General features: G+C 47.1%; 2 protein-coding genes across 2 annotated transcripts; both read left to right on the forward strand.

Annotated features, from left to right (window-relative positions):
• The first annotated feature begins 5,827 nt into the window (after positions 1–5,827).
• On the forward strand, positions 5,828–9,937 carry LOC137270374 (uncharacterized). Its single transcript, XM_067803942.1, has one exon. The coding sequence runs from the start codon at positions 5,828–5,830 to the stop codon at positions 9,935–9,937; it is 4,110 nt and encodes a 1,369-aa protein (XP_067660043.1).
• A 1,392-nt stretch (positions 9,938–11,329) lies between these two features.
• LOC137270375 (uncharacterized protein DDB_G0290587-like) lies at positions 11,330–12,439 on the forward strand. Its single transcript, XM_067803943.1, has one exon. The coding sequence runs from the start codon at positions 11,330–11,332 to the stop codon at positions 12,437–12,439; it is 1,110 nt and encodes a 369-aa protein (XP_067660044.1).

Below are 12,439 nucleotides of genomic sequence, written 5' to 3' on the forward strand. Positions count from 1 at the left end.
CATAAAGGGGATCAAAGACACAGTTAAATGCAGGGTTAGATCTGTTAGAGTATAGTTTTGTAGCATATTGTAAAGATAATGTTTATACGATATAATCTTAGACCTTGATGATGGATAGAATCTAACAGTTTGAGGCTGCTTTTACAGACTCCGCCATATACATTAGAACCTTAGTCAAGTTTGGAGCGAATGAGTGATCTAAGTGAAGTAGGGTGGTTTGATCGCCTCCCCATTTTGAGTTGGAAACAACTTCTAACAATCTAGGGTTTTCAGACATTTAACCTATATCGATTTAATATGCGGGAAAAACGTCAAGTGGGAGTCAAATATAAGAACCAGAAGTTTGGCCTCCTTTACAACTTCAATAGGTGTGTCGTTTAGATATAGTTCAGGGTCCTTATGTGGTTTGTATTTACGGCAGAATTGTATACAGTTAGATTTTGACTTGGAAAATTTAAAGCCGTTTTCTAAACACCATTTATTTATCTTGTTTAAACACAACTGCATTTGCCGTTCAATAGTATACATATTTTACCGCGACAAGAAATATTAAAGTCATCCATAAAACATCCATCAATTGAATCGTTTAAAACCTTTGATAAACTATTTATCTTGATGCTAAACAGTGTGACAGACAAAATACTTCCTTGTGGGACACCCTGATCCTGATTGTAATGATCAGACAGGGTAGATCCCACTCGGAATTGTCTGTCTTCTAAGAACTGCGATATAAAGAGGGGTAAACGGCCCCTCAAACAAAAATCATGGAGATCTTTCAAAATGCCATATTTCCATGTCGTATCATATTCCTTTTCAAGATCGAAAACAATCGATACCGAATGTTGTTTAGTTAGCATGGCATTTTTGACGAAAGATTTTAAGCGCACCAGATGATCGATCGTACTACGATTTTCCCGGAAACCACATTGAATGTCAGTGATGAGGCTGTTTGTTTCTAGGTACCAAACTAGACGATTATTAACCATACGTTCCATTGTATTGCAAACACAGCTAGTTAAAGAAATTGGTCTGTAATTAGATGGATCTGTGTGATCCGGGCCAGGTTTAGGAATAGGAATGATTATGGCATTGCGCCATGATGGAAGGAAATTACCAGAAGTCCATATATATTCGATATATTCGATAAAGATATTCGATAATGTTTCTAAACATGAATCAGGTAAATGTTTAAGGAGCTGATAATGAATATTGTCGGGTCCCGAGACAGTGTCATGAGCTTGCTCAAGGGCAGTGTGGAGCTCATGAATCGAAAAGATTTCATTATGATCTTCCCCATTATCTGAATTAAAATTAATTTTCTTGTTTTCTTGCTGGTTTTTAAATTTCTGAAAAGCGGCTGAATAATTTGACGAGGATGAGTGTTTAGATAATGTTTCACCTAGTTTATTAGCAATGTCAGATTTTTCTGTTAAAAGACTGTCACCATCCTTGAGATGGTAAACACTACATTTAGAACCTTTACCTTTTTTCTTCTTCATCATATTCCATGCCTTAGAAATAGGTGTTCGTGTGTTAATTTTGAAAACATAGTTTCGCCACGATTGCCGTTTATTTTGTTTAAATGTACGACGGGCCTTGGCATTTGAAATTTTGCATTGGTTAAATTTATGTTTTTCCTAGCCTTTCTAGCTTGTTTGCAGTCAATAGTAAACCATGGCTTGCGAATGTGTGGACTTTGGAATACAAGCATCAGCAATCAAGTTTAATTCATCAGAGAACATCTGAATAGGATCGGACTCATTTAGAAAGAAATCAGATTTTAATCTGTTTGCACATAACGTTTGGAATAAAGACCAGTTTGCCTTGTTAAAGTTCCGCCTTGACGATGGAGCAGCATCACTTGGATTTATGGCTGTATGGTAGGGAGATAGTCACTTCCACAAAGATCATCGTGTATTGCCCGTTCAAATTCATTGTATATACTGGAATCCGCAATGGATAAATCTAGAGAGGATTATGAACCAGTTGCAGGATGAATATACGTGTTACAACCGTCATTGAAAATACATAAATCAGTGTTCATGAAAAAAATCCTCAAGAATCTTTCCTTTTGCATTGGTATTATTACTGCCCCAAAGCGGATTGTGACCATTGAAGTCTCCCATAATAAGACTTGGTTTTGGGAGTTGGTCATAAAGCATCTGAAGATCAGACTGCTGTAGAGACGATGATGGAGGAACATATAAGGAACACAAGATAACAACAATATGTAGAGTAACACGGACTGCACCTGCCTGAAGAGGGGTATTGAGAGGAACATCATTGTGCATAGTTCTATGGTTCACTAAAATTGAAGGTCGTCCGGTTGCTTTATCACCTGGAGGTGAGAAACAGTTGTAGGAATCACACTGTTCGATATCAAATGTATCCGTGGATTTGAGATAGGTTTCTTGTAAACACAATGCTGATGGTTTGAACTCTTGAATTAATAGTTGTAAGTAATTGAAATTGGTTTTAAGACCTCTACAGTTCCACTGAAGACTATTGAAAGGACACTGCATGGAGGTTGAACTGGGGATAATTGTCCTGAGGAAGATCCTCTCCGTTGGGTTAGTGGAGATGGACTGACATCCATGTTTAAAGGTTCAAAGTTGTTATGAACCACTATAGGAACTCTTAAGGGGTAAGGCACCTCTATATGTTGGAGGGTTCTTGACTCTTTCTTCTTTAATTGTTTCCTTTCTTTGCTTGTCAGTTATACAGTTTTTTGTGATACCTAGGCTGTATCAATTTCAGATTCCAGCACTGGTTTGGATGCAGTCTTATGTTCGATGTGAACGTCAGTCTGTGATGCAGTCGTGGTAGATTTGTTACCTTGCACCTTGAGTCAGTGATCGTTTGTCTGTGACCCAGCAGATGTCAGTCTGACATGCTCTGTCCAAAGTGCACTTTGGGGAGGAAATGGGAGCACAATATAAGATTGTGGAGGGAGGAGTAGGAGTTTGCGGAGTCAATAGTTTAACTGCTTCAGAAAAAGAAATATTATTGGTATACTTGAGTTTGTGATTGTTTCTGATCAACAGGACAGGATTTTGATGAGAAGTGCTCGCCGTGGCAGTTAGCACACCTAATGGCATCTGTACAGGTAGTGCCTTCATGATCTTTACTGCAACGGGAGCAAGTTGGAGACTTAGTAAACGACCTGGCCCCATGCCCAAACTTCTGACAATTATTACATCACAGTGGATTTGATATGTATACATCCACGCCGATATTGAAATAACCAGCCTTAATTGATGATGGTACTGTGGGAAGTGCAAACGTAAGAAGATAAGAGGTTGTTGGGACAGTTCTGTCCTGATCTTTCCTAGTGAATCTTTTCACAGACGTGACGTGAGCTCTGATGCTATCTCATCCTCGGACAGAAAGACATCTCGCACGATCACGGATGATACCCCTACACGAATTTAGATATTTGTGAACAGAGACTGCGATTTCAGTAGTTCCAAAATGATCTGCTTTGAGGAGATCATTGACTGTTGACGTCGTGAACATTCAACAAGCCGAGATCCATTTCTGAGACGCGTTACATTCTTGACATTTCTACAGATCCCTTCAACAGCCTTGGACACAACAAAAGGGTTAATCTTGAGAGGTGCTCCATCAACTCCATTGACAACCAGAAACCGTGGGCATGAGTCGATATTACTTTGAGAGGCACTTTCATCTTCAGAAGAAATGGTATCTGTATCTAAATGTCTTCTTTTGTTTTTCGATCTGGAACCAGTGGTGAGGAAAGTTGCCATGATAAGGAAAATCGTTCAACATCCCCGCTCCCCACCCACCATGGAGTGTCAACAACGACAGTGCTGAAGTGGAAGCCGACTACAAACACTAGGGTTACGGGGATGCTATACTCCTGCAAGAAAGACACGGGTAGCTACAGTAGTCAAACAGAGTAAAAGAAAGGCTGGTTCTGGCCTAGACATTTACCCGAAAACAAAAGAGAACCTGGAGGTCAAAAATGCCAGATTGGCCCATAAGCCACCGCCTTCTGGCATAGGACTATAGGCAGAATTAGTTCTAACCTTATAGTGTATATTAGAACAGACCAAGAAATAACAAAATAAGCAATGGTTATAAAGTTAATTGTCTCCACGCTCAGGGCATGGCGCGACCAGCCGATTGGTAGAATCGGGCCCATTCTACCACCCGTCTAGGTGAAGTTAGGGCCAAAGTGGTGTGTTGAGCAGTAGGAACTCGGCTCCAGGTACCGACTGCCCTCAACCACCAGGATCCCCTGCTCCACCGACACAGGGGCGCAACCCATGGCCAACAGGTTGGTGGACCAAATATCCGCCCGGGTCCACAACGGGGGTGTTGGCGAGCTGTTAGCGTTACCCAGCACCCACCACAAGGAGGTGGCTCGCTACGGGTGCCGTAAATCAATGAAGGCTGGTAACTGCAATATCAAGGTTGACACAAGTAGTGTACAATGTTACCCTGGCGTCTTTCGATTGTTCTCGGTCACGTGACCCCCATTGTGACGTCATTCGATTGTTCTCGGATGACATCATGAGTTGGTGTGTACGGGGTGTGTGACGTCATTGGATTGTTCTAGGATGACGTCATGAGTTGGTGTGTACGAGGTGTGACGTGATCGTTAGCAACGGGGGTGTTGCTAAGCAACGGTGGTTTGTGCGCGATCTCGCGGGATCTCGCGTGATCTCGCGAGAAGGAAGCGTGTTTCAAGATGGCGGCAGACGGACGGCACGGCACGGGACGGGACGAGGGAAGGGAAGGGAAGGGAAGGGAAGGGAAGGGAAGGGAAGGGAAGGGAAGGAGAGGGGGAGAGGGGAGGAGGGAAGAGTGAGTGAGTGGAACGACGGCGATGGGGGATGGGATGGGATGCATCGTGTTTCAAGCAGTCTTTAGGGAGCAGGTGGGTGGCCCTGAAAAGGGCCGTTGATATTATTTTGGGGTTGGTTTATGACTGTGGTCCACTGCTGCTGTCGCTGGAGACGTCATCGTCCATGGGTTCAACAAACTCCAAGATGCGTTGGATGAGAGTGTACATGGTGTCCATGCGTTCTTGAACGAGGGTGATCTTGTCGTGGAGACGAGTCAGTAGGCGATTGTCTTCCTGTTTACTCACTTTCTTCGGCGGTTCACTCGACCGGTTGGTGGGAGCCGAACGTTTCCAGGTCTTGTTAGGACAGTTCATGCTCTTGTGCTCTTCATGGCCACAGTGACGACAGGGATGTGGACAGTCGTAACTGCGATGACCTTCGTTTTTACCACAGTTGTAACACGTGTCGTTATCGTGTTTGTAGGTACTGCCGTTGTTGGTCTTCTTTGGACATATGTAATGGCGATGTCCTTGAACACCACACTCGGTACAGGTCACCTTGGGGCAGTGCAGATAACTGTGGTCATCTGTTTCGCACAGGCGGCAACGAAAGGACACAGAGGAGGCGGCGACGGCGGGAGACGTCTGCATGCTTCAAGCTTCAGTCAGCAACTGATGAGGAAAAGCTGGAACACCTCGAGTTTATATATAGAGTCGATGACGTCACGCTGGTGCGAACCGCCAATCAGCATCACTGGCCTCGTGTGACGCGACGTCCTAGGGACGTGTGACGTCATGGGCCTGCCCCTCGGAAACAAAAAAATCACTTCACCAACTCCTAGTGCACTCCACGAACTCCTGGTGCACTCCACGAACTCCTGGTTGACTGACACTGGCCGACAAAGACCAACACTGCCAGCACTGGCTCACACTGCTCAGCCTGCGATGACGTCATAGGGTGACGTCATAAACCGTCTATATAAAGTCGGCTCCGCGTGGGTCTTGTCAGTTCTCATCATGCCGTCAACGACCACGAGCAGCGATGAACTTGAAGCAGAAGACCTTGAAGAGGATCCTGTACCCTACCAGTTGGAGCCGGCGTCCAAACTAGTCACTAAAAAGTTCCGTACTGACAGCCATCGCTACAAACTTAGGTTTAACCCAGCATGGCTGCAACGTCAACAACCTGAAGACTTACCCATCGTTCTCAGGGAGCAATTTGATGCCGTCTTGCAAGATCTCAGAAACGAAGTGAATGGTCATGATGGGGATCGAGTGGGACTGGCCCTAGAACACCCTGCCTTGGATACACCCATTCGAATCACGTTTCGACGTATGGAGAACCTCCAGGGGGAACACATCATGGCCAAAGTGGAAAACGTGCAACAGAGTAACCGTGACTTGAACATCGATGACACCATGGACATTTTCTTACTGCACGTGGATGATCCTGATCGTCTTGGCGAGGGACACGGACGTCTCAAACACATTGTTGGCTTGAACGTTTTCCTGGAAAAGAAACAATGCATTGTCCAAATCAAGAATGAAAACGATCCACTCTGTTTTGCTCGCGCCCTCGTCGTGGCCATGCATCATGTCCACCAACCGGATCCCGTGACGAAGGAATGGACCCAGCAATGGAAGTACCTGTGCGACCATCGTAGACCCGCTCAGCTGGAAGTCACCAAGGCCTTATTTCGACAACTTGGGATTCCCGAAGGACCGTGTACAGGGCATGCCACGTGGGACTTGTTCAGTCAACGTTTGGCTCCCTACTATCAACTCAAAATTTACTCTCAGGATGTCATGAATCGGCTCCTGTACAAGAGCGAAGTGTCTCAACCGACCAAGATCCTGCACTTGTATCATCACCATCATCACTACGATGTCATCACCTCCATGGTCGCTTTTACAGGTTATTCGTATTACTGCGACACCTGTGACCAAGGATACAGTAACCCGCAAGATCATTCCTGCACCCGAACATTTTACTGCCAGTGGTGCCTACATGCTGGGTACTGTGGTGACGTGGTCAACGAAGGACTCTCCTGCCTTCAATGTGGAGGATGGTTTCGAAACCCCACCTGTTTTCAGCGCCATCAAGCAGCTTCCCCCAAGCATCCCAGCACCTGTGCCACCATCCACACCTGTCACCGTTGCTATGCCAAAGTCAACGTTCGACACATCCAGGGGATGGTCAATCACAAGTGTGGCACGAATCGTGATTGCAAAATCTGCAAAGAGCCTTTGAAACCCAACCATCAGTGCTACATGACACCCATCGAACCACCCAAATGCAACGATGATGGTGAGAAAAGGAATGAAGACAAAGAACGGCAACAGCGTCAGTTTATCTTTTACGACTTTGAATGTACCCAAGATCAAGGCACGCACGTTCCCAACTTGTGTGTGGTGCATCTGGGATGTGGCAAATGTATTTCCGAGGCCTCGAGCGAACTTTGCGAAAAGTGTCCCTGGCGTAAAGAAGGAGAAGGACCTAGTCGCATGAAAGTGTTTCGAGGGGCGACCACCTTGAAGGACATGGGCGACTGGTTGCTCAGTCTGGCGGAAAAGAAAACCGTAAAGAAACGGAAGGCATCATCATCCAACCGTCCACCCTCGAAACGCGCCAAACCATCCTCCCCAGTTGATGTGGAACAAGAAGAAGACGATGACGAAGAACAAGAAGAAAACGTTGCCATTGACGATGACGATGTGTTGGTCATGGCTCACAATTACCGTGGGTATGATGGGCACTTACTCCAACAGTACTTCCACCGCCATCTCGTGAAAGCACCGCAGGTCACGCTACGAGGGAATCAGATCTTGCAGATGACTGTGGGGCGTCTCGTCTTTAAGGATTCCCTCAATTTCCTCACCATGGCTCTCAAACAGTTTCCAAAAACGTTTGGATTGACGGAACTCAAGAAAGGATACTTTCCACACTTTTTCAACACCGACCATAACCAAGGCTATGTGGGTCCTTATCCTCCCGTCTCCACTTATGATCCTGACAGCATGTTTCCTGCAGAACGTCAAGCTTTCTTGACCTGGTACGATGCACGAGTGGCTGAAGGGGCCGCCTTTGATCTGGACGAAGAACTGTTGGCCTACTGTCAGAGTGATGTGGATATTTTGCGTCGAGGTTGTGCTGCCTTTCGCCACATCTTCATTCAGCAGAATGACGTGGACCCTTTCTACGAAGCAGTGACTCTCCCCATGGCTTGTATGCTCACTTTCAGAAAGCTGTTTTTGGAACCACGTACCATTGCCATCATACCTCCTCAAGGTTATCGTCCACAGCGTCGTTACTCTCTTCAGTGTCTGCACTGGTTGAACTGGATCATGCATCAACACCCTGGCCTCCACATTCAACATGCTCGTAATGGTGGGGAAGTTGACTTTGATGGTGGTGATGGCAGTCGCTACACGGTGGACGGTTACGATGCCAACACACGTACCGTGTACGAATACCTGGGTTGTTTCTGGCATGGCTGTACTCGATGTTACAAGACAGGCCGATGTGAAACCCATGCCACCCTGGGCACAGCCCCTTGGGAACGATTCCATCACACCATGTACCGGCTCGGTGTGTTACGACAGCATCCTGACATCGACCAAGTAGTGACCCAGTGGGAATGTGATTTCTTGAAAGAACAGAAAGACAACGAGGATCTGAGAGCGTTCCTGACCACCCTGCAAGGACCTCATGCTTACCTGCCTGACCCCTTGGATCCCAGAGAGGCTTTCTTTGGAGGACGCACCAACGCCACCAAACTCTACTATGAAGCGAAGGAAGAGGAAGAGATCAAATATGTGGACGTGTGTTCTCTCTACCCTTACATCTGCAAGTATGGCACGTACCCCTTGGGACATCCCGAGATCAAGGATCATCCTCCCGTGTCAGACTTGTTTGACCTACATGGACTCATTCAGTGTCGGGTCTTGCCACCCACGAACCTCTACCATCCCGTGCTTCCTTACCGCGTCCATGGCAAGCTGCTGTTTCCTCTGTGTCGCACTTGTGCTGAAGAAGAGTTTGTTGGCTCCTGTCCCCACGGTGACGAAGACCGAGCATGGGTGGGCACCTACGTCAGCAAGGAGTTGCAGTATGCCGTTCAAGAGTGTGGTTATCAAGTCCTTGACATCTACGAGGCTTGGCATTTTGACAGACTTACCACCTACGACCCTGACACGCAAGAGGGAGGATTGTTTGCCAAGTATGTGAACAATTTCTTCCAGATCAAACAAGAGGCCAGCGGATACCCTGAAGGTTGTACAGACCCCGAGGAGTACATCAGGGAGATTCAGCAAAAAGAAGGAGTCACGTTGGATCGTGCTCACATTCGCAAAAACCCTGGACTACGTGCCCTCGCGAAAGCCTGCCTAAACAACCACTGGGGCAAGTTCGGTCAACGTATCGGGTTCGACAGGACAGAGTACATCAGTTCTCCACAAAGGTACTTTGCCCTCCTTCGGGATGAACGGTGTCAAGTAAAGGATGTCAACATTATCAACGAAGACCTCCTCTGTGTCACGTATGAACCTCGCCCAGAATTTCACGACCCACATCCTGCTCACAACGTGGTCATTGCAGCCTGGGTCACAGCCCAAGCCCGTCTCAAGCTCTACTCCTATCTGAAACCTTTGGATCGCCGCGTCCTGTACTTTGATACAGACAGTATCATTTACATTCATCGTCCCCTACAGTACAACCCTCCCCTGGGAGATACCTTGGGAGAACTCACCGACGAGCTGGGAGGGGGCAATAGCATTCAGATCTTTGCATCGGCAGGACCGAAGAACTACACCTACAAGCTACGGCATCCTCAACCCGACGGCAGTGTAGTAGCTGTCAGCAAAGTCCGAGGATTTACTCTGAATCACAGGGCAAGTCAATACGTTCACTTTGACAGCATGAAGAATCTCATCTGTAAGAGGGATCGAGTCAGCATCACAGTCCCCTATCCACGTCGGATCATACGGACAGGACTCCGCCAGAACAACACCTTGTTGTCCAAGGACACCAGCAAAGTGTACCGCATGGTGTACACCAAGCGACGCGTGATTTACGATTCCGAAGGCATGCCCGTCGAAACACTACCTTATGGCTATAAGGGCGAGTGACTATGCCTGTGGACTCAACAAAGGGACTGTTGTGGTGGTTGCTGATCATGTCATGGACAAGAAAACTGATGATACTGTATACATGGTTTGTTTGTTTGTATGTTTATCAAGAGTCATAAAAAAACATCATGTGATGTATGGATATTCATGTGTCGTGTCATTTGTCTTCAGGGTTAGACCTGGTGGAGTCCATGGTCACCCTTTTTTTTTTTTTTTTTATGATGATCTTGTTAAGCACAGACCTGGTGGAGTCCATGGTCGCACACCCTCCTAGCACCTCATTGGTCAAACCCTGTTGTCACGTGTCCTGACGTCACGTGTCCTGACGTCACGTGTCCTGAATTCACGCGTCATAAAGACCTCCTCAACGCAACTCCTCATTCCGACTTTAGTCGTCAGAGAGAGAGCACACGCACACAAAAAAGGATGCAGTCCGTTCACCGTGATAAGCTCAGGACCAATCGTTTCAGTCTCGTCGTAGCCATCAAAGATATCGAAGCTGTGGTCGACAAATTGGTGGAGTTTAAACTCCTTACCCTCTTCATGAAGGCTGACATCATGGAGGTACCACAAACCTCTTACAATCGGATCAGAGCTTTATTAGATGTTCTGCCCCGCCGAGGACCCCAAGCTTACACCCTCTTTTGCAAAGCGTTGAAGGAATGTGACGAGACAGACGCCATGAGAGTGTTGGGAGTAGAGACTCCCACAGAGACTCCCACAGAGACTCCCAGAGAGGCTCCACCCAGTGACAGACGACAACTGACTCTGCAGGATGTTTGGGATGATCGTAGAAGGTTGATCTTATGGAGGGACGGAGTCACGGAGTCACTTCGTAGAACAGGGCAGAGAAGCGATGCAGAAGCAGTCACAGTGACAGAGACGACCGAGTGATGTCATCCAAGGTCATGACGTCATCGCATGTGTGTGTGTATATATAAAGAAGAGTTTGTGTGTGAGACTTGTCATTCATCATCATCATCATGTTGTTCACGTTGCTGTTTGTGATCGCCACGTATCTGGAAGAGAGACACTTCTTAGAACAGATCAGACAAGCGGTGCAAGAGGTGGTGCAGAAGCAACAGGCTCGTGACGCCATGCGTGACGTCAATGCGTGACGTCATAGCACGTGCAGCTGCTGTATAAAAAACTCGGGATCCATCGAGACGTCTTCAGTCGTACCAGTTCAGTCAGCATGGCAGCATCTCCACGTCAGCACAGTAAGTATGGTTTTCACTTACTTAACTCAACAAAGTACGCGACCGCACAGAGCATTTGTAGGCCCGAGGGCATCATGCTTGCACAATGCAACCGTCGAAACGTTGATGTTAATATTTTTTACCATTCCATGTTACAGGTACTAGAGATTGTCCACTGCTCCCTTCTTCCAACATGGACCACATCATGAGGGCTGAATACATTCAATCCCCTTCGAGGTACTTTGCTCTTCTCCAGGATGAACGTTATCATGTGAAGGACGTACTCATCATCCATGAGGACCTCATCTGTGTTACTTATACCGTTCGTAAGTCGGAATCCTCCAAAGAGACAAAAGTCAAGACACCCAAGGCCGTCCCTCCTAAATGGGTGGTGATACCACCACCAACAACGACGACGACAACCCCTGCCGCCACGATGACGAGGAAGACACAGAAGGAGGAGGAGGTGGTGGTGGTGGTCAGCAAGAAGAAGAAGAAAACACCCACCAAGAAGACCCTGGTTAATCCTATGGATACCCCTGCCACGGTTCCTCCAAAACAAAAGAAACAGAAGTTGGAGGAGAAGGTTCCCGTCAAGACATCCCCTAAGAAGGTGTCCAAGAGTATCTCTCCCAAGAGTGTCTCTCCCAAGAGTGTCTCTCCCAAGAGTGTCTCTCCCAAGAGTACTTGTCTCAAGAGTACCCTTCCCAAAGGTACCCTTCCCAAAGGTACCCTTCCCAAAGGTACCCCTCCCAAGGGTACCCCTACCACGAAGAAGACGAAGAAGAAGAAGGAAGCCCCTATCACCACCACCAAGGCAGCAGACCCACAGAGTGTCAAGAAACAGATGACGTCTGATGTGCTGTGGAACAATGATCAGCAAACTGTTGATGTCAGCCCCGACAAGTTAGCCTCTCCTGCTAGCCCCGACGCAACACCCCACGATGAGTTGCCTCCTGATCTACAAGACTTGTATGATCTACTACCGATGCTGTCACCAGAGATGCCACCGTCGACTGTCCCCACGACTGATGCAAAGCAGACAACAACAACAACAACAGTGTCAGGGGAGACTTCCGCCGACACGTCTGCTCATTCAGGTCTGATGACGACAGATCCCATGATGACATCCGTGATGGCTCCAGAGACGACTTCATCCGAGATGACTACATCAGAGATGATGCCTCCCGAGGACTATCCAGACATTCCCATGTTTAACGATGAAAATCATTTTCATCCTGGACAAATGGACTTTCTACGTTGTTCGACTTGTAATCCCCACGACCATTTGAACTGGTGGTGA

Source organism: Haliotis asinina, unplaced genomic scaffold, assembly GCF_037392515.1.
Source record: "Haliotis asinina isolate JCU_RB_2024 unplaced genomic scaffold, JCU_Hal_asi_v2 scaffold_64, whole genome shotgun sequence".
Lineage (NCBI taxonomy): Eukaryota > Metazoa > Mollusca > Gastropoda > Lepetellida > Haliotidae > Haliotis > Haliotis asinina.

What these genes read in the sequence shown, in the direction of transcription:
- LOC137270375 (XM_067803943.1), top strand. Translation starts at nt 11,330, where the DNA reads ATGGACCACATCATGAGGGCTGAATACATTCAATCCCCTTCGAGGTAC.
- LOC137270374 (XM_067803942.1), top strand. Translation starts at nt 5,828, where the DNA reads ATGCCGTCAACGACCACGAGCAGCGATGAACTTGAAGCAGAAGACCTT.